This window comes from Macrobrachium nipponense, chromosome 20 (genome assembly GCF_015104395.2).
Source record: "Macrobrachium nipponense isolate FS-2020 chromosome 20, ASM1510439v2, whole genome shotgun sequence".
Taxonomy (NCBI): domain Eukaryota; kingdom Metazoa; phylum Arthropoda; class Malacostraca; order Decapoda; family Palaemonidae; genus Macrobrachium; species Macrobrachium nipponense.
Window position 1 is genome coordinate 26744329 of NC_061089.1, and position 24918 is coordinate 26769246.

General features: G+C 44.7%; 1 protein-coding gene and 1 long non-coding RNA gene across 12 annotated transcripts in view; one reads left to right on the forward strand and one right to left on the reverse strand.

The window, feature by feature from the left end:
* The window catches only part of LOC135223803 (polycomb protein EED-like), a 73387-nt gene extending 53367 nt beyond the window's left edge, over positions 1–20020 (forward strand). For 8 of the 9 annotated variants that reach the window (XM_064262698.1, XM_064262636.1, XM_064262651.1 and 5 more), the window contains exon 8: positions 19721–20020. In XM_064262698.1, the coding sequence (XP_064118768.1) occupies positions 19721–19927 (207 nt within the window). In that variant the 3' untranslated portion in view covers positions 19928–20020. Of the gene's footprint in view, positions 1–19219; positions 19358–19720 lie in introns of all 9 variants that reach the window. The other variant, XM_064262645.1, reaches the window with a different exon arrangement.
* LOC135223836 (uncharacterized) overlaps positions 15398–24918 on the reverse strand; it is a 38443-nt gene continuing 28922 nt past the window's right edge. For all 3 annotated transcript variants that reach the window (XR_010316597.1, XR_010316598.1, XR_010316599.1), the window contains exon 3: positions 15398–18582. This is a non-coding gene — a long non-coding RNA (uncharacterized LOC135223836). The remainder of the gene's footprint in view (positions 18583–24918) is intronic.

Sequence of the window (24918 nt, forward strand, 5' to 3'; positions counted from 1 at the left end):
AACCTAATCAGAAAAGTGCTGCATGCAACATTCCGACCCATCCACAGTGTGCTGAGGTAATACAAGATTTGAGAAAAGATACAAGAATTTTTTGTTCAACATGTCTATCATGGATAGACAATGTTATTAAATCAAGATTGAATGTACAAATAGTTGAGGATGAAGAAGAAGAGGAAGAGGAAGAAGAAGAAGAAAAAGAAGAAGAGGAAAACGGAGAGAAGTAAACAAAATGAAATGACAGAAAAAAATAAGGAAAACAAAGAACAAGATAAAGTATGGATGCAGAGATACTCATTGATACTACATATGAGGCAATAAAGCAGCAATACCTACGAAGAAATAAATTACGATATGACAACAGAAAGCAAATCCCGAAGAGGCTCTACCAGATCTATACAATGACGGGAAAGAGGAAAAAATAGACAAGAAAGACAAAATCTGCAACCTTTTGAAAAGAGGGAATTGCAGATTTGGAGAAAGATGTTACTACAAACATCCTAAGATATGTCAAAACTATGAAATATATGGTAAATGGTGCCATACTTAGATGGATATGGGGATGATTGCAGAGATCTGCATCCAAAAATATGTAAAAACCTAAAAGAAGGAAAAGGATGTAAGTTTCGACAAAAAATGCAAATATATGCACCCTGTAGGCCATGAATCATAATCAAATAAATAACCAACCAAGTAATAAAATCCAAAATAAGAAAGAAACAAATAAAGAGAGAAATCAAGAATATCAGGTAGAAGAGAAAAGCAAACCACCAATGAGATATGCAGAGGTGTCAGCAAAGAATTTCAAAGCATCAGCTCCGAAATTCTACTCAAGAGATAATAACTGTATTTATTATGCAAGAGGATATTGCAGAAACGGAGAAAATTGCAGATTCAGACACAAAATGAATAATTATGATGAAGGAAGATCAAATATTATGGAAAAGTTGGATTTTTTAATGTAAGCAGAATTTCTGGAAATGAAAAAAAGAACAACATACCAGAACAGGAAAGAGACATGGGAAAATCCTTATTACTATCAGTATTAATGAAGGAGAAAACACGCAAACCATCATAGTGATGAATGCGCAGGGTTTAGTTACGAGTAAACTCAAAAAGAAAAATAGAGTACTTAGAAGAACTAACCCAAAATGAAAAGGAAAATAGATATAATGAATATAAGTGAAACCTGGTATTCCCAAGAGACTGGGAATGATGATCAAATAAAAGGGTTCCAAACTTATAGATCAGATAGAAAAAATAGGAATCAAGGGGGAACCGCAATATATGGGAAAGACAAAAAACAAGGAAAAATATATGAGAAATATAGTAACTCAGAATGTGAACTAATAGCGGTAGAATTTGAATCTGAAAAATTGATGAACATAGTAATATATAGACCTCCTAATACTAAAGAGTTTGACTTAATAATTGAAAAATTGGATGATATATGTAGAAATCACAAGGACTGGACTATTCTCCTATCTGGTGACTTCAACTTTCCTTTCGTAGAATGGAAAGAACGAATAGGAGATTGTGGTTGTACTTATACATATAAAAAAGAGAGTAATAGTAGTGCAGAAGATAAGAGGCAATTTGAAAAGCTATATGATATGCTACTAGAATACAACATTCAACAAATAAATCACCTGCCAACAAGAAAGGAGAAAATACTTTAGACCTAGTATATGTGAAACGAGATGAATTATGTTAAAGAAATAATAGTTATAATGCGAGTATTTCAGACCATAATGTCATAGAATTAACAGTTCATTCCAAAGCAAGTGAAAATAGAGATAAGCAAGAAATGAAAAAAGTGGGAAGGATATGGAAAATACAACTTCTACAGTAAAAATATAAAATGGTCAGAAAATTAATGAAGAATTAAACAAAGATTGGGATAACATTTTCGTAAGTGATGACATAAGGGTAAATACGGAGATATTATATAAAATATTGGAGATAATAGTGGAAAAATATATACCGAAGAAGAAAAGTAAACATCATTCATGCATACCAAGAGACAGAAGAATCTTGTTCCAGAAAATCAGAAAGTGGAAAAAAGGTCTTGCAAAAGAAAAAAAAAATGCATGGAAAGTTATAGAACTAAAAAGTAAGATAGAAAATGCAGAAAAAAAGATTATACAATCAAAAGAAAATGAAAAACGTGACTTGGAAGAAAAAACCCTATTAAATATCAAGCAAAACCCCAAACACTATTATACTCATATGCGAAGAAGATGAATAAAAGAAGAATAGAAAATAGGCCCTCTGAGAATTGAAGGAGATTAACGAATGAAAAAAAATAAGGAAATTTGCAACATACTGGCAGAACGATATAAGAGAGAATTCACCCCTAGAATAGATAATGAAGATAATGATATAGAAGTAAGGGATGAAAATAGTGAATATTTAGCTGACATAGATATTAATGAAGCTGATATTGTGCAGGCTATTAATGAAATTAAAAATGGAGCTGCTGCAGGGCCTGATGAATTCCTGCTATTTTGTTAAAGAAAGTAGTTCATTCTATCGCAAAGCCACTTGCAATATTATTAAGACAAAGTGTAGATACAGGCAAGATATATGATAGCACAAATTAGCATATATTTTACCCCTACTTTCAAAAGTGGATCAAGACTAGAGGCAAGTAATTATAGGCCTGTGAGTCTAACATCACTATAATGAAAGTGTATGAAAGGGTAATGAAGAAAAATATTATGAAACATTTAATAAAAAATAATTTGTTTAATAAAGGACAACATGGTTTCGTACCCGGAAAAAGTACACAAACCCAACTGTTAGTCCACCGTGAAAAACATATTCAAAAATATGAAAAGCGGAAATGAAACGGATGTGTTTATTTAGACTTTGCAAAAGCTTTTGATAAAGTAGACCATAATATATTAGCGAAGAAAATTAGAAAACACAATATCGTGGATAAAGTAGGAAGATGGTTAAAAGAATTTTTACACAACAGAAAACAGATAGTTATTGCAAACGACGAGAAATCGGATGAAGCCAAGGTAATATCCGGTGTGCCGCAAGGTACGGTGTTAGCTGCAATACTGTTTGTTATTATGATTGAAGACATAGACAATAATGTTAAGGATTCGGTAGTGAGTAGTTTCGCAGATGACACAAGAATAAGTAGAGAAATTACTTGTGATGAAGATAGGAACGCTCTACAAAGAGACCTTAACAAAGTATATGATTGGGCAGAGGGTAAATAGGATGGTATTTAACTCTGATAAATTTGAATCAATAAATTATGGAGACAGAGAAAGAAAGCTATATGCATATAAGGGACCTAATAATGAGACCATCACAAATAAGGAAGCAGTTAAAGACCTTGGTGTGATGATGAATAGGAACATGTTATGCAATGATCAAATAGCAACTTTGTGGCAAAATGTAAAGCAAAAATGGGAATGTTGTTACGGCACTTCAAAACAAGAAAAGCTGAACACATGATTATGCTTTATAAAACATATGTTCGTAGTCCACTTGAATATTGCAATATGATATGGTACCCACACTATCAAAAGGATATTGCACAAATAGAGAGTGTACAAAGGTCCTTTACAGCTAGAATAGAAGAAGTTAAGGACCTAGATACTGGGAAAGACTACAATTCTTAAAATTATATAGTCTGGAAAGGAGAAGAGAACGCTACATGATAATTCAGGTATGGAAACAGATAGAAGGAATAGCAGAAATATCATGGAACTAAAAAAATATCAGAAAGAGCAAGCAGAGGTAGATAATAGTGCCAAAAATATACCAGGAAAAATAAGGAAAGCACACAGGACATTAAATCCACTACGCACAGCATCGATATGCAGCGTATATTCAATGCGTTGCCAGTCATCTGAGGAATATATCAGGAGTGACGTAGATATGTTTAAGAATAAGCTCGACAAATATCTAAACTGCATCCCAGACCATCCAAGATGGAAGATGCAAAAATATACCGGAAGATGTACTAGCAACTCTCTGGTAGACATTAGAGGTGCCTCACACTGAGGACCTGGGGCAACCAACCGAACCAAGAATGTAAGGTAAGGTCTGTAAGGTTTATATATAATTCCTTGCTATAAAGCGATTACCATAACACCCAGTCAAAGGATTCTCTACCTGGGCATGGTCATCAATACGACAGTGACAGAAGTTTTCCCATAGTATCAGAGATTGGAGAAGTTGCGGGCGGTGGCGCACAACTTCCCGTCAAAGTCACATCAGTCAGCTCATCAGTGGCAGGTTCTTCTGGGAGTGTTGTCTTCCCTGGAGAAGCTGGTCCCTCATGGGTGTCTTCATCTTCGGTCTCTGCAATGGAGACTGGGAATGGTTCCTCTGTCTCTGGAAGTGAGAGAAGACCTTCGTTGGTGGTTGGACGACCAGAATCTGTTGAAGGGTGTCCCTCTGCGTTCTCTTCCACCAGACTTCCTTCTGTTTTTGGACGCCTCCCTCGCAGGTTGGGGGGCTCATTTAGGCGGCCTCATTGCTTCAGGTGTTTGGAGTTTGGAGGACAAGCAGCAACATATCAACGTCTTGGAGTTGAAGGCGGCTTTCCTGGGTCTGAAGGAGTTTCAGGGGAAGGTAGAGGGTCATTCCGTCGTTCTCATGTCGGACACCACCACAGTGGTAGCCTATATGAACAAACGGAGGCCTGGTTTCACATCAACTCCACGCCTTGACTGTCAAGCTTCACCAGTGGGTGGTAAGCAATTCGGTAGAGCTCTCAGCCAGATATATCCCAGGAAAACGGAACGTGGTCGCAGACAAACTCAGTCGCTGCTGGGATCAGATCCTAGATACAGAGTGGTCCCTTCATCAAGTGGTGGCACACTAGCTTTTCCAGATTTGGGGGAGACCCATGCTGGACCTTTTTGCGACATGATTCAACAGGAAGCTGGAGTAGTTATGTTCAGTGGTTCCAGATCCTTCAGCATTAGCAGAGGACGCATTCCAACATCCCTGGGACAACTTGGAGGTGTATGCCTTCCCTCCGTTGTGTTTGATCCATCAGGTTCTGAACAGGCTGATGAGTTCACAGGGTCTCAGGATGACTATGGTAGCCTCTCTGTGGCCTCGGGCAGAATGGTTCCCAGATCTGCTGTCATTGTGGTCAGAGGTTCCGAGGGAGATTCCCCCTTGGCGACATCTCCTGTGTCAGCCCCATGTGGAAAGGTTCCACCAGTCAGTAGAATCCCCGTCTCTTCACGGTTGGAGGCTGTCAAGTATCTCCTCCGAGCAAGAGGCTTTTCTCAGAGAACAGATGGGCATATGTCCAGCAGTCTTCAAAAGTCTACCTCCGCGGTTTACCAAGGCAAATGGGCGATCTACTGTGTTTGGTGTTGTAAACGGGGTTTTTCTCCACTCGCGACCTCTATTCAGCGAGTAGCAGACTTTTTTAAAAACCTTCCTCAGAGACGAGAAACTTTTGTCCGTTTCTGCCATTAGAGGCTACAGGGCAGCCCTGAGTTTGGTGTTACGCCTGAAGGGTATCGAGATCTCCTCTTCCTGGGAACTTTCCCTGCTAGTTAAGGGGTTTGAACAGTCGAAGTTCTAGAGAGCTCAAGCCTCCGACATGGGATGTTTCCTTGGTACTTAAGAGCTTCACTAAGAGTCCATATGAGCCCTAGCATCGCTCATCTGACAGAAACCTGATGCTCAAGACAGTTTTCCTTCTGGCTTTGGCATCTTCCAAGAGGGTAGGAGAGCTCCATGGTCTGAGCTATGAGGTGAAGCACACCAGGGGTTGGGGGTCGATGTCCTTCGAATTTGTTCCGGAATTCGTGGGAAAGACCCAAAATCCCTCTTTGCATGATGACAGGTTCAACGTTTTCCATTCCAACACTGACTGACTTTGTGGGTGGTGATGCTCAAGAGCTTTTGTTGTACCCTGTCCGGGCCCTGGCAACTCCAGGCCCTGCGTTGCCATATTAAAAGGACTCAGCACCTTAGACCACGCTGCCGCAGACTTTTTGTTAGCACAGGCCGTACAAAGAAAGATTCCACCACCACGTCTGTGCAGGCTAGAGCACATGACATTAAGAGGTATTGGTCCCTCTCTGGCTTTCAAAAGAACTTGGCTGTACATAGAGTGCCGAGTGCTGGTATTTGGTTACGCCAGTCCACGTTCACCACCTCCTTTGTTAAGGATGTTGCCCACAGATCTGCGGACATGTTTTCCCTGGGTCCTGTGGACCCCAAAAAAATATCTTTTCCAATTTTTTTTTCTCTGTTAATTCAGGAGTTTTTGTGCAATAGCATTTTATAATTTGTATGGCTCTTATCTGGGTTTGTGCCCTCAATACCATCTGGCCAGTCTGACTAAGAGTTTGAGGTGATGTAAGAACCTGAGTCTTTCAGGTTTAGCTGTACTTATTTATTGGAGAAATTTTTAGTGTTCCTATAATATTCTTCAGTGCCAGCTGAAATGATTGTTGAACTTGGCAACAACGTAGTTGATTGGTGTAAATCGTGTAAGGAAGGATTCATTGCTGCACTCCTGATAACTGTGTTTTTGCTAATTTTGTGTTTGTGTAGTTTGAAGATCTGAAGGATTAGTTTATTCTGCCTGATTTGGATTTAGACCAGTGTTTCTTAAACATTCTTGTGCAGTGGATCCCTGTTATTAAAATTACTCGTGTAGTGGACCCCTTATTGTGATAATTCCCTCTTGGTTTTAACCCTCTTACGCCGACTGGACGTATTTTACGTCGACATTTTTTGTCTCCCGTGTGCCGACTGGACGTATTTTACGTCGACTTACAAAAGTTTTTTTTTAAATTTGTGGAAAAATACTTATAGGCCTACCAGCCTAAAACTTTTGAATCACGCGCCTTGGGGGATGCTGGGAGTTCACGGATTAAGGTGTTGTTTTGTTTACAATCGTTATGCAAGCGCGAATTTCTTTCTTGCCGCACTAAAAAGTATCTGTGACACATCTCGGAAATTATTTCGTCACTGACATAATTTTTGTACCATTGTAAATTAGCCGTTACATGAAGTATTATATATGAAAATGTGCGCATTTTTATGTAGAATACAACAATAAAATACTCATGATTGTAGCTTTTATCAGTTTTGAGATATTTTCATATAAATAACGATAATTGCCAAAATTTCAACCTTCGGTCAACTTTGACTACCGAAATGGTCGAAAAACGCAATTGTAAGCTAAAACTCTTATATTCTAGTAATATTCAAGCATTTATCTTCATTTTGCAACAAATTGGAAGTCTCTAGCACAATATTTCGATTTATGGTGAATTTATGAAAAAACTTTTTCCTTACATCCGCGCGGTAACTCTTCCGAAAAAAATCATACATGCGATTGTGGTAATGTTTGCACCATTTTAAAATTAGCCGTTATATAAAGTTTTATATATGGAAATGTGCGCAATTTCATGCACAATACAATTAAAAACAACCCATGGTTGTAGCTTTTATCAGTTTTGAGATATTTTCATATAAATAACGATAATTGCCAAAATTTCAACCTTCGGTCAACTTTGACTCTACCGAAATGGTCGAAAAACGCAATTGTAAGCTAAAACGCTTATATTCTAGTAATATTCAAGCATTTATCTTCATTTTGCAACAAATTGGAAGTCTCTAGCACTAATATTTTCGATTTTATGGTGAATTTATGAAAAAAATAACATTTTCTTTACGTTCCGCCCTATTGGCGGTAACTCTTCCGAAAAAATCATACGTGCGATTGTGGCAATGTTTGCACCATTTTAAATTAGCCGTTTCCAAATAAAGTTTTATATATGAAATGTGCGCAATTTCATGTAGAATACAACTAAAAATAATTGAAGGCTGTAGCTTTTCTCATTTTTTAAATATTTGCATATAAATCATGATTAAATAGAAAAAAAAAGAAAAAAAAAAGACCCACATTGTTCCGACACGCATACAAACTTCGGGTTTTTTTTTCCTTTTACAATAGAAGGTACTAGCGGCAGCTGATAGGTCGTAAGCTTTCGAACAAGGGGTTCGGTAGTTAACTGCTTGTCCCAGACAGGCGCGCGCGCGGACTGGGAGGTAACAAATCACTTTTGCTTTCGGCCTCACAGCGAGTGGACGTGTGTGTTCGACGCTCTCTGCCCGCTTCTCGTCGTTTGCTTTCTTGAGTATATGGTTGTGTTTGTGTATGAAAGAATTCATTGTAAGTACAATCATTTCTCTCTCTTTTCATATTAATTGAACTGCAATTAATTAATGATGGAATCTCCTCGCCTCGCTACCCCACGGAGACTATGCCCGGGTACCGAAGGGCGTAAATGCGGGAAGTTATGTCTTTCCCGGAGATAGACCCTCATATTTGTATACTCCGGTGTCGGGGGCGCGAATGCTCCCGAGCCGAGCCTTGTAATGTGTTATGAATCGGTCGGAGGCGCAGTGGATTTTGTATGAGGGCAGGAGGAAGCGAAGGCCTGCAAAGGAGTCGTCGGAAAGCTCTCCCGCGACTCCTTTGGTGACGGACACTTAGTTTCTTTCTTTCCTGCCGCCCGCTCAACTTCCACATCTCGCGCCTTCCCCGGGGGGGGGGTTCGGGGGGGTTTTCTAGGTCCTTCTCCTCTCCTGACTTGTCGAGTGTGGAGGAGGCGCTGGAGACCCTGACGTCGAGTTGTACTCTGGGTCCTCTATCCGTTCGTCTTCGCGCGAACGGGTAGGGGATCCCCCTAATCACCCGACTTTTGCCTCCTCAGGTGCGGTTGCCGTAAGGATGACCTCGGACAGGTGTGGGCATCGTTGGGGCTGCAGGGCGTGCCGAGTGTCCAGGGGCTGCTCTTCCATCTCGCTGGCTCCGTGGCGGTCACCCATGCAACAGTCACGACCACCACCACGACCATTACAACACCCGGCTACGCTTCACCTCCTCACCTGGTGTACACCCAGCACGCGGTCTCTGTGACAACCACTACATCGGTGCAGGGGCCAGTCGCCGTAACTCGGGGGAGTGTGATGCTGCCGCCTGTGTTTGCCGTGCTGCCGCGACCGGACTTCGTGTGCCCGAAGAGCTCGCCCCTGGGACCTCCCGCCGGGTACCTAGGATGTCTGTGCCGCTGTGTCCGCCCATCTAGACCGCCTTCACAGCCCTGCCATACCTGCCCAGCTGCTGTCCACGGACGTGACGTGGACCACTGCTGACGTTCCTGTACCTGCTCCTGCGGTTTTCTGCCGTTCCTGTGATGCCTGCGCCTGCTGATGTTGTTCCTGTTCCTGGCGCCGCTGCTCCCGATGCTGATCTGTTCGGACAGGTGCGTCCGGGCCCTGTTGCTTCGGCAACAGCAGCCCCGGCTCCGCTCTGGATGACAGATCTGACGTCGGTCCTGAGAAGGTTGACGAGGAAGAAGAAGAGGAGGAGGAAGGTGTCGTCGTCGTCTTCATCGTCTTCTTCGTCTTCGTCGTCGTCTGCCGCCTCTTCCCCTTCGCTTTCTAAGGCTCCCCTGCCGAAGAAGAAGAAGGTCGCCTCCCCCCCCCTCCCCCCCCCTAAGAAGCTCCTTCGGGAACTTCTAAGGGCCCGTCTCGCTCTGGTGAGACGGGGGGTTCTTCCGCTGCGGTCACCCAGCTCCTTCGGGGGCAGGACCCGTCTCTTCGCAAGGAAGAAGACTACGGGGACCAGAGGAGTGCCGGCTAACACCGGCACTTCCTCACCTGCTGTCAGTGGTTCGGCCACAGCAGCAGGGTCCGTCTCGGCCTCTCGTTCGCGAGAGGTACCGAGTGTTACGGTCGCTTACCAGCGACCGTGCAGCCAGGAACCAGACCTCTGAGTTCGCTCAGCGTCAGGTTCACGGCACGGGGCGGAAGACTGGTGACAGCCGCTCACGCGACTCTCACCAGACCAGCTCTCGCTCTCGCGGCGAGCAGCTGGCTACCCGGGCGGACGTGACGGTCCATGACCGGCCACGTGCTGAGGCGGGGAAGAGGTCCCCCCGTTCGCCGGCACCAGCCACGGCTGGTACCAGCGAACTGACGCACCGTGAGGATACGCACCGATCTCACCGTGACAGTGGAGCTCGCCGGTCGCCTGACCGTCACTCTCACAGAGAGCGATCGGGTACGGCGACCAGCACCAGCTCCTCTGACACACGAGACCGGAGCCGCTGTTCTCGGTCCAGCCGTTCTCCACAGCGAGACGGCTCGACTAGGTCTGCAGCTCGATCGCCACCGCGGGTTGGCGATCGCCTGCAGTCTTCCAAGCCCGCTGGTTCTGCCAGCGAGCGAGGAAGGAGCGTCAGGTCTGCCTCTTCCATACCTTCAACCTCCTCGGATTACACCGGGAGGGGCGAGGTATTGAGGAGTGATCGTGAGGGGTGCGCCCCTCAGGATCCCACCACGGCGTCGTACGTACCAGGCACGGTTCTCGGACCAGCCAGGTCGTACGCACGGGTGGTTGGAGCAGACCGAGAGGGGTCTGTCGCTGTTCCTCTCCTTGAGGGAGGAGGGTCTCGGGAGTTGCCCCTGTTGAGGGACTGGACGGTCCGACTCCGCAGGAAGCAGTCACTCCTGAGATCCAGAGGAACTTTGCGAGGTTATTGCGCTGATTCGTCAGCACAACGACCTCGGGGAAGGATCGCCGCTCCCACCATCCGAGCCCACGTCTCGGCTCGAGTCGTTCTGGGTCCCGAAGAGGGAACCCAGACCGACGGTGGGTTTGCCGCGTTCCGAGCTTGCCGACTCACTGCTGGACCAGGTGAATCGCTTGTTTCGGGGGGGGGGGACAAGACGGTTCGCTCAAGGCTAGAGGTCGAGCAAGCTGCTTCCACCTCCTCTGCGGCGACAGCGGCGTTTTTTAGTGCCATCTGAAGACCCGATACCGCCCAAACAGTGAACCCGGAGTTAGCCAGGCTGACTTCGGGTGTGTCTCTGCAGCAGCTCCTGTCCGAGAACCTGTGGTTCTCGCAGCAAGAGACATTCGGCCTGGAATCTACCGCCATGGCAGCTTTCCAGGCCGTCTCCTGGCTAGATCTGTGGTCCCTCACAGTATCTAAGGTCGCAGCCAACTCCGGGGGGAATTTCTCCCGAAGATGACTCGGCCTTCAGGAGACTTTTGCCAGTCTGGGGGAGGAGCCATCTCCTTCCTTGCCCACCAGACGGTGAACCTGTGGGCCAACCTGGTTCTCCGACGAAGGGACGCTGTCCTTACTCGGGTTTCCAGGGCGGCCGGGCGTGAAGCGGCGTCGGGACTTCGCAACGGACCTTTACGGAGTTCCACGTCTCTCTTCCCAGGAGAGATGGTGGACGCTGCGGTGGACAGACGGCGCACTGACGACAGTGACCGTCTGGTTCACCAGGCAGTCTCGAAGGCCTCTGGGCAGCCTTGGACTGCGGCCAAGTCTAACGGCTCGGCTAGCGCTTCCTCGGTGGCTAAGACGGTAGCTGCGTCGAAGCCCCGGGGAATGACTCTGTCTTCTTCGACTTCGAGCAAAGGGAGCCGTAACCAGCTCTCCTCCCAGCCCTCCTCCTCCGTGGAGGCTCTGGGAGGAAGTCGAAGAAAGGGGGGAAACGCTAGGGACGGCGTTCCCCCTCACCTGCTGCCGGAAGTGGGGGGGTGCCTGGCCAGCCATTGGGCAACTTGGCAGCGCTACGGCGCCGAGACCTGGATTGTAGATGTCCTTCGGGAAGGAGATCTATTACCCTTCGAATCTCGGTCACCCCTCACGTCCAACACGGTCCAACAGCAGGCGTACGTTCCAGGGGCATCGAAGGACGTAGCATTTGAGACAGGAGATCAAGACCATGCTGAGCAAGAGAGCTGTAGAAATCGTCACGGATCAATCACCGGGCTTTGACAGTCGACTCTTCCTGGTGGAAAAGTCTACGGGAGGCTGGCGCCCGGTGATAGATCTCTCTCCCCTGAACCGGTTTGTTCGCCAGACCCGGTTCACGATGGAGACGGCACGCTCAGTGCTCGACTCTATCAGGGAGAACGATTTCATGCTTTCAGTGGACTTGAAGGATGCGTATTTCCAAATACCCATTCATCAGTCCTCCAGAAAGTACCTCCGCTTCATCCTCGACGGGACGGTGTACCAGTTCAGGCCACTTTGCTTCGGTCTCTCAACCGCCCCACAGGTGTTCACGCGAGTGTTCACTCTGGTGTCTGCTTGGGCCCATTCGCACGGGATACGTCTGATGGGGTATCTCGACGTTTGGTTAGTCCTGGCGAGCTCCCGCTCGCAGTTGCTACAGGACAGGGATCGACTGCTCGAGTTCTGTCGCGATCTGGGGATCGTTGTGAACTTCGAAAAGTCCGATCTCGAGCCCAAGCAGAGGATGAAGTACCTGGGTATGCTGATCGACACGGTTAGCCAGGGCGAGTCTTCCCCGCAGACTCGCGGATTAGCAAATTCAGGGAGGCAGCCAACCAGTTCCTGTCTCGGCAGGAACGGGTAGCTCAGCGATGGCAAGTCGTGATCGGACACCTGTCGTCACTCGGGAAGGCAGTCCCTAACGGGCGTCTTCACCTGCGGTCTCTTCAGGGAGACTAAAGGAGAGTTGGTCACAGGCGACGGATCCCCCAAGCTTTCCATTGTCACTGACACAGGAGGTGAGGCAGGACCTAGCCTGGTGGCTTGGTGACGGGGAACATAGGGAAAACCTCTTAAAGGAGGGGGGAAAAAGGTGCCTCCTGGGGCGCGCACTCCCCCCGGACATGCAGCTGCTTTCAGACGCATCGATCGAGGGATGGGGCGCCAACCACCTGGAGGAGTTGCTGACTTCAGGAGTGTGGTACGAGAACGACAAGCACCTTCACATCAATGTACTGAAACTCAAGGCAGCGTTCCTCGCTCTCCAAGAGTTCCAGGTCCGCTTGATGGGACACTCAGTGGTGTTGATGTACGTCAACACCACGGTGGTGGCTTACGTCAACAAACAGGGGGGGCCTAGTGTCTCTCCCGTTGTATCAGTTGACTCGGCAGGTGCACGAGTGGGCCGAGGCGCACTCAATAGAGCTGTCGGCACGCTACAATCCAGGGAAGGAATGTAGTAGCAGACACGCTCAGCCGTCGGGATCAGGTGATAGGGACCGAATGGTCTCTACACCAGGACGTGGCGGAAAGGCTCGTCGACCTGTGGCGGCGACCAGTCGAGGATCTGTTCGCCAGCCGGCACAACAGGAAGCTCCAGGTGTTCTTCTCGGCCGTGCCGGATCCATGGGCAGCTGCAGAGGACGCTCTTCAACACCCGTGGGACGACCTCTTCGCCTATGCCTTTCCCCCGTTCAGCCTGATTCGCAAGGTGATCAGTCGAGCACTGGTCACCCCGAATCTCAGGATGATCCTGATGGCTCCCAAATGGCCACAGGCCATTTGGTATCCGGACCTGCTGGCTCTTCTCGCAAGAGAACCGAGAGAATTCCCCATTGGCACAACCTTCTCGCCCAGCCACACGTCGAGCGGTACCACCGAGCAGTCCAGTCCCTACGTCTTCACGGCTGGCTGTTATCCATCATCTCTTGCGAACGAGAAGCTTTTTTCGTAGCGCAGCAACAGAGATGGCTGGAAACGTCCGTCAGTCCTCTGCAGCTGTGTACCAGGGGAAGTCGGCCGTCTTCTGTGGTTGGTGTCGTAGACGGGGCCTATATCCTCTCAGAGCCACTCTTCAGCAGGTAGCGGTTTTCCTCGTTTTTCTTCGCCGAGGAAGCTCCTCTAAGTTCCCACAGTCAAAGGATACAGAGCCGCCTTGACGCTCGTCCTGAAACTGACGGGAGGGGGGGGTGGGGGACATCTCGAACTCGTTCGAGATCTCCTTACTTAAGAGCAGCCTCCAAAGGTCTTGCCAAACCAGGGAACTCACAAGACCCTCTTCTTGCTGGACCTGGCATCGGCGAAGAGAGTACGGGAACTTCATGCAGATAATGATGTGGATGAGATGCTGCTTTGTCCTGGGAGGACGCTACGGCGCTATCTGAAGAGAACTCGACACCTCGGGCCTGAGTGTCGACGCTTCTTCGTTAGCAACGGGGTCACCAAGAAAGAAGTATCAAGGATACTCTTTCGTCCTGGCTGCGTGAGGTCTTCAGGAGGGCGTATGAGGCTGATGGTAGTGACGACATCCGTACGTCCCGTCCGAGAGCTCACGAAGTCACAAGTATTGGCCCCTCGTTGGCGTTTCGTAAGAACTTCTCCGTGGCGCAGGTATGGAAGGCAGGGGTCTGGTACAACCAGACTACCGGCACCTTCCTTATACCTCTTGGATATTGCCCATAGGTCCTTGGATCGGTTTCCTTAGGACCCGTGGTGGCTGCTCAACACGTCGTCTAGCTAACCCAGACCCTAGCAGGCTGAACAGCATCGAGTCCTGGTGTGACTGTTGAATAGATAGTGAATGAGAAAGTGACTGGCTTCTCTTTCTATCTTTTTCTAACCCTCTACCTGTGGGTAGAGGGATACGGTCATTACCCTGCTGGATAAGGACGAGATGCCGGTGAGCTATATGACAGAGCCCCATCCTATCCCTTTCACTAGGGATAGGAGCAGAATATCCACCACTTCCTTCTACAAGGGGGGGAAGTGGATGCCTACAGGAGTCAAATCCATGACTTTATATTTGCTCCTGTACAGGAACAAGTTCTTACATTGCTGGTACGAAGAGATACGCTTGCCTCTCTCTTAGTACTCGGTCCAGAGGTCTGACCATTGATCCTGCGGTGCACACCCCGATCAATCGGACAGAGGCTTGGATCCCTCCCTCGCTCTTACGACCAGGGAGGCTTCCAAGGTTGGGCGAACACCAGTCTGTTCACAAAAGACTCAGATTCCACCCACCAAGAAGTGAGTCTTCCTATTGTAAAAGGACCGAAGGTTTGTATGCCGTGTCGGAACAAATGACAATTTGTCCAAAATTGCATTTTTCCTAACTATACAAACCTGAGGTCCTTTTACACATAGCCCCACCTCATGCCACCCCTCACTCTGCAGTTTTTGCTTGGGCCAAAAGCAAAAGTGATTTGTTTACCTCCCAGTCGCGCGCGCGCGCCTGTCGGACAAGCAGTTAACTACCGAACCCCTTGTTCGAAAGCTTACGACCTATCCAGCTGCCGCTAGTACCTTCCTATTGTAAAAGGACCTCAGGTTTGTATAGTTAGGAAAAATGCAATTTTGGACAAATTGTCATTTCGGTCAACTTTGACTCTACCGAAATGGTATGAAAATGTGCGCAATTTCATGTAAATACAACAAAAAATAATTGAAGGCTGTAGCTTTTCTCATTTTTAATTATTTGCATATAAATCATGATATAGAAAAAAAACCACATTCGGTCAACTTTGACTCTACCGAAATGGTCGAAAAACGCAATTGTAAGCTAAAACTCTTACAGTCTAGTAATATTCAGTCATTTATCTTCATCTTGAAACAAATTCGAAGTCTCTAGCAAAATATTTAGATTTATGGTGAATTTTTAAAAAAATCTTTCCTTCCCTCCGTGCGCGGATTCTCTGCCACAAATCTCCGAAATGCGTACGTCCCATTCTCGGAATATTTGCTCCATTTCATATTAGGCAAGTGTAGACCTAATGACTGTGTGTAAGTAACCCATGTTCAGGTTGTGTTTGGTCTGAGCAGTGGAGGAATTTTGGTAGAAGAGATGCAAAAGGAAATTAGTGACGTCATCTTGGGAAGGCTTTGTTTCCCTAATGGTGGCGAGCACTCCCATTCCTTCTTGTTCTGGCTCCTCTTTACCAAATTCTCATTTCATTGTAGCTTCTTCACCGGAAGATTTTATTCCCTTGGCATTAGGTTTCCCAGTGCTCTATGGATGTTTGGAAGAATCGGGTTTTGAAAACCATTTGCCGTCATATCCAACTCTTGTCTGTAGTGCTACCAGCGATGTGTTGAATACTTTGTTGGGCTGTTCCTTTCTCTAACTTCTGCCTTGTTAACTGGCAGTAAGTGCTGATTTGAGGGAGTGGTGCAGCTGCTCCACCATGCAGTTTGCTTCTGGGTTGCATGCCGTTGTACGAATGATTTTTTTCCTGGAGGCTGGTGGGTGGCGAGGGAGCTCCATCAGGCAGAGGTGAAGTTTGCTCCTCTGTTGCTAATTATGTACTGTTGTTCACCATGCCTGATGACCCAGCCTATTACATAGTGCACTTTCACAGCTCTGCTGCCTTACCTGTATTGCTTCTGGCCATCTGGTATTCCAGTGATTGTGAAAATATACCTGTACCCCTTGAAGGGGCTGGGGGTCCCACGATGTGGATCAGTCCTTGTTGTGTTTTCTGGAACTCTCATGTCCCCATTTGTGTGCCTCATTACTCTTGATGTTTGGCATGGGGAGGTATTCTCTTGCCCACATTTTGATGTCTGCCTTCATTCCCCACCAGATGTACTGCTCTGACAGGGTTCGGGCAGTTGATCCGTCTGATGGGTGAAGTAGAGGGCTTTCTTTCTCAACCCTAACAGTAGGTAGGTATGGGGTAGAGGTCTGGTACTCTTCTCGCAGGCAATAGTTCTGTCTGTCATTGATGGATAGATCACTCCACGTAAGGGAAGGGTTCTCCCAACCAAGTCACTGTAGGACCATGTGAGCTGATGCTATTTTGGATATGATATTCTGATCTGGATGGTGTTGAGGGAAAAGGCATCTGCCATGTTGTTGGAAGCACCTTTTCAGTATCTGATGGTCTTGCTGAACACCCATCTCCACTCTAGTGAAGGCTTGTACCAGTGGTTGGTGGTTTGTCTGCACCCCAAATTGTAGTTATCCTAGCATGTGTCAGAAGTGGCAGATGGCTCTGTAAACTGCCAGTAACTATTGGTTAAACATGTAGAAATTTTGTTCTGCTGCCAATAACTTCTTACTAAAAAATGCCAATGGGTGACGACCATCGTCTGTGTCTTTTTAAGAGTATCGTGCCCATCGATGTGGTACTCAAATATGACCATCTTTTCTGGGGTAAAGGAAAAATGAGTGGCAGCAGAGGTGACTGCTGTTTTGGCTAGCGTGAAGGCTTATTTTGTTGTTTTATACCAATAATTTTTTAGGGTTTTCTTTTCAATCAATCAATTGGAGTCATTTCAACAACATTGGGTATGGAACTGTGGTCATAGTTAAATCATTCCCATGAATTCTTGGACTGCTTTGATTGTCAGGGGCTTTGGAAAGTTGATGATTGCTTGAACTTAGGCCGGGAGGGGTTTGACCCCTTTGGAGCTCATTTGGTTGCACAGGAATCCCACTACTGGTTTTGGCCATTCATGTTTGTCCTTTTGGACTAAAGGGCCATTTTCTTTGAGTTTGTAGTATTTGCAGGACTCTACTTGTGTTGTTTGATGTTGGGGCTGAATGTGAGTATGATGTCGACATAGACGACACACGCACAACCACAGGCTGCAGCCGAAAGGGTTGAATATGGGAATTTTTTGTGTCTCCTCTGCAACTGGGACTTGGCAAGTGTCCTTTCTGTAGGTCATCGTTGTAAATATTTTGGTGCACTCCTTTAATAATATTTGCTTTAGGGTTGCCATGTGCTGTCATGGTTTGATACAATGTGGTGGGGACATGGCCAAGGGCTAGAGGCTTTTTGGCATATTCCTGCTCAACCCATGTCCTGAAAAGCGTTTGGCGTAGGGAAGGTTTTTCGGGGCTTTATGTCTGAAATGGGTGTGCATTGGGGGACCTTCAGAGACTTTGTCGTGCTTTTATCTGGTGCTGGAGTTAGTGGAGCGTGCTTACATACATCCATGATGACAAAACATGTAGTTTTTGCTGGTACATGGAATTCCGAAAGACAGCGGAAAGCAGGCGCGGTTTCTCTTATGAGGCAACCAGTCTGCCCACAGATAATGTTCAGTTTGTTGGGTTCAGGCTTCATTCCCATACCTTCTGTGCTAGAAACAAATGCCTTTAGGATGTTCTTCTGTTTTGGGCTTGGGTTTGTTTTTCCACCTGAAGCTCTTGGTAGTAGTGTACGGGAGCAGCGGGGCCTCTGGATTGACGCTCTGTGTCGGTCGCTGTTGCTGTTGTGACTGGGCAGCTGTTGCTACAGGTGGTTGTGTAGGCTCTGTTGACTTGTGGGCCAGGTGGACAGTGTCGACTGTCTTCAGGTACTTGTTGAGGTCCATGGTTGGTGTGTTGGGGATGGCTGCAAATTTTTGGTGGGTAATTTTGTGACTAGGACTTCTCACAAGTTCCAACATTGTCTCTGGGGTAAGGGCAGGCAGCATGCTGAATGATAACCTTGGTCCTTCAGCGCTTCGTAGGTGAAGGCAGTCTTTTGGTCAGCAACCCATTTTGCGATTTGTTCAAAGATTTTGTCTGGCTGGAACTTGAGAATGGCATTGTCTGCGCAGTTTGTGGAGAAGAACCCTAAGATAGTCTCCGCTCTGAAGAACCAGGCCTCTGGGTTGTGGGATGTGAAGGGTGGCAGGCTGATGGCATGCTTGCTGCTGTTGCGTGTTGTCACTGGATGGACTGGTGCTGGTGGTGTCATTCATCTTTGGATGTATGATATTTAGGGCTAAAGCCCAGGCACTGGGGCCAAGAAGGCCATTCAGCGCCGTAGGTTTGGGATCACAGGATAAGGAGCTGGCGAGCAAGAGGCAGTCACAGTGTATTCTGAAATTAGAAAGAGTTCAATACATGTAAATGGAAAGCTCGCAATGTCCGACTTTTATTAGTAAATACAGTTCTAATAATGTCATAGTAGCTTCTGAAAAATATGTAAAAGATTGCCTGAATCAGTGTGTTAGATCTGTGTTTCTGGCGAGTACTGTGTGTTGAGTAGATTTTTGTTTTGAAGCAAGGATGCCTTGAGGATCCCCATGACCAACTGACACATCAGACTCATTCTCAGGGAATACAGATAGCTCAATAGTAACTGGTTAGTGCTGGAAAGTTCTGTGGTAAAGTTAATCCAAGACAATTTTGTCCCAGCTTAGGCATAAAAATGGAAAAGTCAAACCTCATCCTCAGTCAAAGAAATCTATACCAGGGCTTGCTAATCAACATGACAGCAATGAAGGTATTCCCATGGAATTAATGCCTGGAAAAGTGACTACCCAGTATTTCATATAAAACAGAAGCAACCTGCTTGTCAGTTGCTGGTCACATTCTAGGTTTCATGTTGCCCTTGGGAGAAATTAGTTCCTCAAGGGAGACTTCACATTTGGTGTCTCCAATGGAGACTTTTTAAAATTTAAGAGTTGTGGCCCGTGGATGAATTCTCCCTTACTCCAAGTTTCTCTCTCAGTAGAAGAGGAAGGACTTAGCTTGGTGGCTGGACAATAGGAACCTGACCATAGTGCCCTTCATTCTCCCCCTCCAGAGCTGCTTCTGTTCTCTGATGCCTCTTGTGAAGGCTGGGGAGCACACTTGGAAGATCTCCTGACAGGTATGTGATCCACAAAGACAAACAGCTTCATATCAACATCCTGGAGGTTAAAGTCGTCTTCTTAGCACTTAATTTTCCAAAAAATGGTCATCATGACAGCAGTAGCTTATTTCTACATCCTTGGTACAATCTGGATGTCTGCACCTTTCCCCACTTTTGCCTAAATCACAAGCTGGAGCCTTTTACAATAGTTAACTCACTTCTGTCACCAGTCAGTGTAGGAAGACTGCATACATATATGAAAGGCTATGGTTTTGTATCTAGGAAAAATATAAATTGTTTAAAATTTGTCAATTTTTAAAATTTATTGCAATAAAGTTTAGGAGGAATTTTCACTTTCCTATGAAACTTTTATTTTCTCAGGTGCTAGCTGTTGGGAACCAGTTAGGCCGTACTTATGTCTGGGATTTAGATATAGCTGATCCAGCACAAGCACGGTGTTCAACTCTCACTCATCCAAAATGTGTAGCACCAATCAGACAAACTGCATTTTCGAGAAATGGTAATATTCTTATAACAGTATGTGATGATGCTACCATTTGGCGTTGGGATCGAGTAGCTCAACCATAGTTAGAAGTAACACTTTGTAACTGTTACTATTTGTTGTGTACCTGTTTTGTAAATGATGTGTAATAAAGTGATCTTTTGGAAATTTAAATATAATTTTCCCTATTTTGTTCTCGGGTATATTTTGAAATGTAAAATGTGTCCTTTAAGAATAATACTGACTGCACTGCAGGCTCTCCATAAACTCTCCAACTCCCTGCTGAACTGCATTCTGCCATTTACTTTAAATTCATTCTCTGGTCTTTTCCAACCAAGCAGTGCTCATCTCTGAAATTGCCTGTGCCTGCCATAGCAACTTAAGTAACCTATGGGCCTAATATCCAACTAGTGTAATTCAGAAATATGCCTCAAGAAGGTATCAAATATAACTCAGGAGGGTCAATAAACAACTGATAAAGACTTGACTAACAAGGTATTTAAACACTTTATAATTATAATCATATGACATTTTACTAAGAATATAACTGCCTTATGAAACCAGTAAAGCTCTTACATAAGATTGAAATACCACTATACTAAAAAACATTCTTGGTGAAAGAGCAGAGGCCTACAGCCCTGAAAAGCAAAAATGTTAGCTTATAAAAAATGAGACCTTGGTCATAGGAAGACATGAGATACAGTACAAGCAGAAGTTACAGATGGGCAATTGCAAATAGACTACTCCATATTTCAATTCAAAATGTTGAAAAAGCATTAATGTATGAAGTAAAATTGGGTGAGGAAGAAATGGTTTCATTGCTTTACTTGCACAATGTCTCTGTTTGGAAGGCTAGACAAAGCAGATTTAGCATTTATAATTTTTTTTAAACCAGTGGCTCCTTGTTTTATGTCCATTGAAATAGTTTCTGATTGACACCTTATTATAAATAAAAATAATAATGGTATCTGTGTAATATTCAATGAAAGATACAGTATTCATGACAGACCCCAAAAATATGAGGTACAGCATTCATGATAGACCCCCAAAGATATGAAGTACAGTACAAAGACAGTGGAGGAATTTTAATATTTTGAGTAACCATGAAAAGTAATTTTCAATAGAAAACTTGGACACACTTGGGTATAGGGTTCTATAACCACCAAATAACCTTTTAAAAGGTTAACTTTCCCTTTTCCAGGCATAACCTTTAAGAGACATTCTAGATTTTCTAAAACCACAAAACAGAAGATTAACTTCGGCTCCTCCAAGCTTAACCTTTGACATAGACATTCTAGTTTCTAAAACCAAAAAACAAACAGGTTAACTATGCCTCTTTCTAGATTTTCTAAAACCACAAAACTAAGGTTAACTTTGCCTCCTCCAATCTTAACCTTTGACACAGATGTTCTAGGTTTATAAAAGCACAACACAAAGTTAACTTTCACTCTTCCAGGCTTAACCTTTGACAATGTGACCATAGGTTTTTTAAAACCGCAAAATAAAAGGTCAACTTTGACTACTCCAATCCAGAAGTTGGATTCCATTCAACAAGCAAAGCTCTCATATGTGCAGCACAGAGCAACCTTAATAAAAGGTCAACTTGACTACTCCAAACCAGAAGTTGGATTCCATTCCACGAGTAAGGCTCTCATACGTGCAGCACAGAGCAGCCTTGTGGAGAAAACTATTTCAATTCAGCTAGAATGGGACCAGAGGCAGTGAGGGGACCGCTGTACCCGGGTTCAAAATCCCTTTAAAACAAGTCACTAAAAATAAATACCTTTATGATACAATACAATGTATGCATCTTCATCCTCCCCAAAAATATTAAAACCTGGGATTTAAGTCTAAAAGATTGCTCTTTCTTTGGTTCAGGAAAAGGCTTTAACTGCTATCAGTAGCAGACTAAGGGCTTTATTGTTTTCAAACAAGATTCTGCTTATTGAAGGTAGTGAGGGGCAAAAACCAAATTGCACTAATACTGTGCCGCATTAATCCTCAGTTAAATTGTCATAATACTATGAATGTATACCTTCAATAAAGGTAAAAGGTAGTTCTCATATGCTAGCCTAACCAAATACATCACAGAGAACCTCTTATTCTATGACAATACTATTCTAGGGTTCTATAACCACAAAACAGAAGATTAACTTCTTTGACACACATGTTCTAGATTTATAAAAGCACAACACAAAGTTAACTTTGACTCTTCCAGGCTTAACCTTTGACAATGAGACTATAGGTTTTTTAAAGCCACAAAACTAAAGGTCAACTTTGACTACTCCAAACTTAAGCTTATGACAGACATTCTAGGCTTTCTAAAATCACACAACAAAAGGATAACTTTGGCTCTTCCAGGCTTAACCTAAGTAAGTAAGTTTTAACTGTCCCAACAGGGCCGAAAAGTGTTCCCTCTTCTTCCCCACCAAAGAAGTTACATTAGAATTCTTAACAGTTCTCAAAAAACTTTGCCTTTCTCTAAGGCAAAAAGATGAAACAGCACTCTTGCTTGCAATAAATTTACTTTTCATCAGCCAGATCCCACTGCACACCAACGCATGGAACAATAACCTTGCAAGTACACAGAGAAAAGTCTTACTATGTCTAAGAAAGCAAAGAAACTTTCATGTCTACAGGTGCTGAAAATTCCTCTAGAATGGTACCCTGGGCAATAACAAACCTCTGCTTGATATAAGACCATGGTTGTTTTATACTTGCTTAAGGATAAAACCTGTAATACTTTTGAAAATCCCTTTGTTGGGGGGAAGGGAGACGGTTCAGTGTGCGGTTAATTGTAATGCAGAATCCAGTATAATTTGAGAATTGAGGGTGGTGCGGCTGTTGCCGTCTGCCTGAGGCGAAATGTTGTAATATGATGACGTGTTGATGTTTGAAGTCTTTCTTCCCCATGGATGGTAAGGCACACAACCGCACCCTCTGTATGCTGTTTTGCTTCTCTGCTTGCTTCTTCTGTCGACATTTCCTTAAAGAAAATGTCTCCTCCTCTTAGTAGGGTGGTTATTTCTGTGGCCGCCTTCTGGTCTTCCTCATTGGGTGGCGATTAATGACGACGTTCAAAGTAACATCCCTTTTTGGGCGGTCATTAATTTCAACAACTCCATGCTGGGTGTGATTAATGATACTTCACTAGAAGTACCCGGCTTCCGCTTGCAGATCAAAGGTTAAATCAAGAGCTTTATTGTAAAAATCTAATTGTATTTTTTTTATTGCCGGTAGGCCACTAGACACCTCTGCTTGTTTGGGTTGTAGTAAGATAAACACATCCATTGCTCAACGCAATTCTCTCTCTTTTTTTCTGTCTCTATTATTCCCTGTCTATCCATCTATCTATGTGAATCTTTTCTTTTACTCTCTCTCTTTTTATATATATTCTATTTTCTCTAACTAACATTAGATATTTGTCTTCTCACAGACAAGACTGCAAATTGCATGTATCCCCACACTACCAGATAAGAATGTATGGAGGAGTTAGGGAAGTTGACTGAAAATCATAATGCACAGAGATGGAGTCAGGTGAAGCAACAGATCCTTGGCCTTTGGAATACTATTGCAAAATTGGCCAACTTGAACTAGTTGACTCGGTAAAACAGAATTATTGCTCCTGAAATTCGACACCATCCACCCTACTGACAACAAATTCCCTGTGAATACTTATAGAGGCACTGTACAAGAGCAAAAACCAAGTGCCTTGAACAGCAATACCTTCTCTGTACATACACTAGATGGAACTTGCATGACTGAGGCTGTACTGATATTACAAAAATGTCTCCTGTATGTCCACCAAAATATCCAATCCTTTTCGAATGTCACTAAAACCCCTGTGGAAATACCAAAATCCATGGGGACAGACAAAATTGTTCGGTCCTGATTTGTCCAACAAGGGCGCCAATCTCCAGTTGCTTAGGGAGCTAGTAAAAAGAGGTAAAATCCCAGTGAATTACCTACACCTGCTCCATTTCGGTCTCTAATTTACAACCTCCTCCTAAAGAATGAGATACTTCTGCTGGAGAAGACAAAGGAACAGCTATAGGAGACTAAACCAGTGGATGGTACCTAAAAAGAATCATAACTCTCCTTCTGTGCCTCCACCACTCTAATTTTTGCTCTTAAGTCTCTCTAAGTATGCCAGGAGGCCTGCAATTTGCCATCTACCAGAACCTGAGGGCTGGACGGATCCCCAAAAGATATAAAATACAACATACCAATATGTCCTCCTTTATTACCTTAAGAGTCAATCTTAGAAGGCGACCAATAGAAGAAACCAAAGCAGCTGCCATGTCCTGTGCAGCCTAAGTATTCTCATTTCTTCCACACCAAGTTAGTATAAGCATCAGGACATTAGCCTGCAGCATCAGAAACAAGGTTTGACTGTATTAGAAACATGTTTGACTGCGCAAGTTAAAAAACTAACAAACTTCATTAAACTCCCGCTGGTGCCATATACTTAAAATTGGCTCCACAAACTCCTTAAGATGGTGCCACAAACACACTAAGCTAGCGCCTAAACCTCTCTAAGCTGATGCACAGAAGAAGCAATTATACTACTGAGCAAAATTTCAAGGCACTTGTCAGGCTTTAGTTCATCTCTGCAAAGGAACAAGATAAAGAAAACCAAATCTTCGTATGAAGATGGTTTAAGAGCCTGTATCATAAGAGGATGTGCTCCATGACTCCAAAAAAAACCAAAGACAAGCCCTGCCAAACTTTAAGGGAGATTTGTGTGCCAAAGTACGAGATAACTTGTGAATTGTGCTCTAATTGAAGGCGACAGTTTGGCTTCTCTTTCTCCAAATACTTAAAGGGCACTGAAATACTCCAAGACAACCAAGACCTATTCTCTAACATGGCCTCTTTCCTTGACTAATGAGGATTAAGTGAAGTGCTAATGCTACAGCAAACACCACTCAAACCAAAGGAGATTCATTCGATTCCAACTCTACTTCCACCAGAGGATGACAGCTGGTGAAAGGCGGCGAATGCAGCAGTAACTGGTCTGTAACACCAACAACAAGTATGGTATGCTTCTTATAATTCTGTATAATATTGTCTCCCT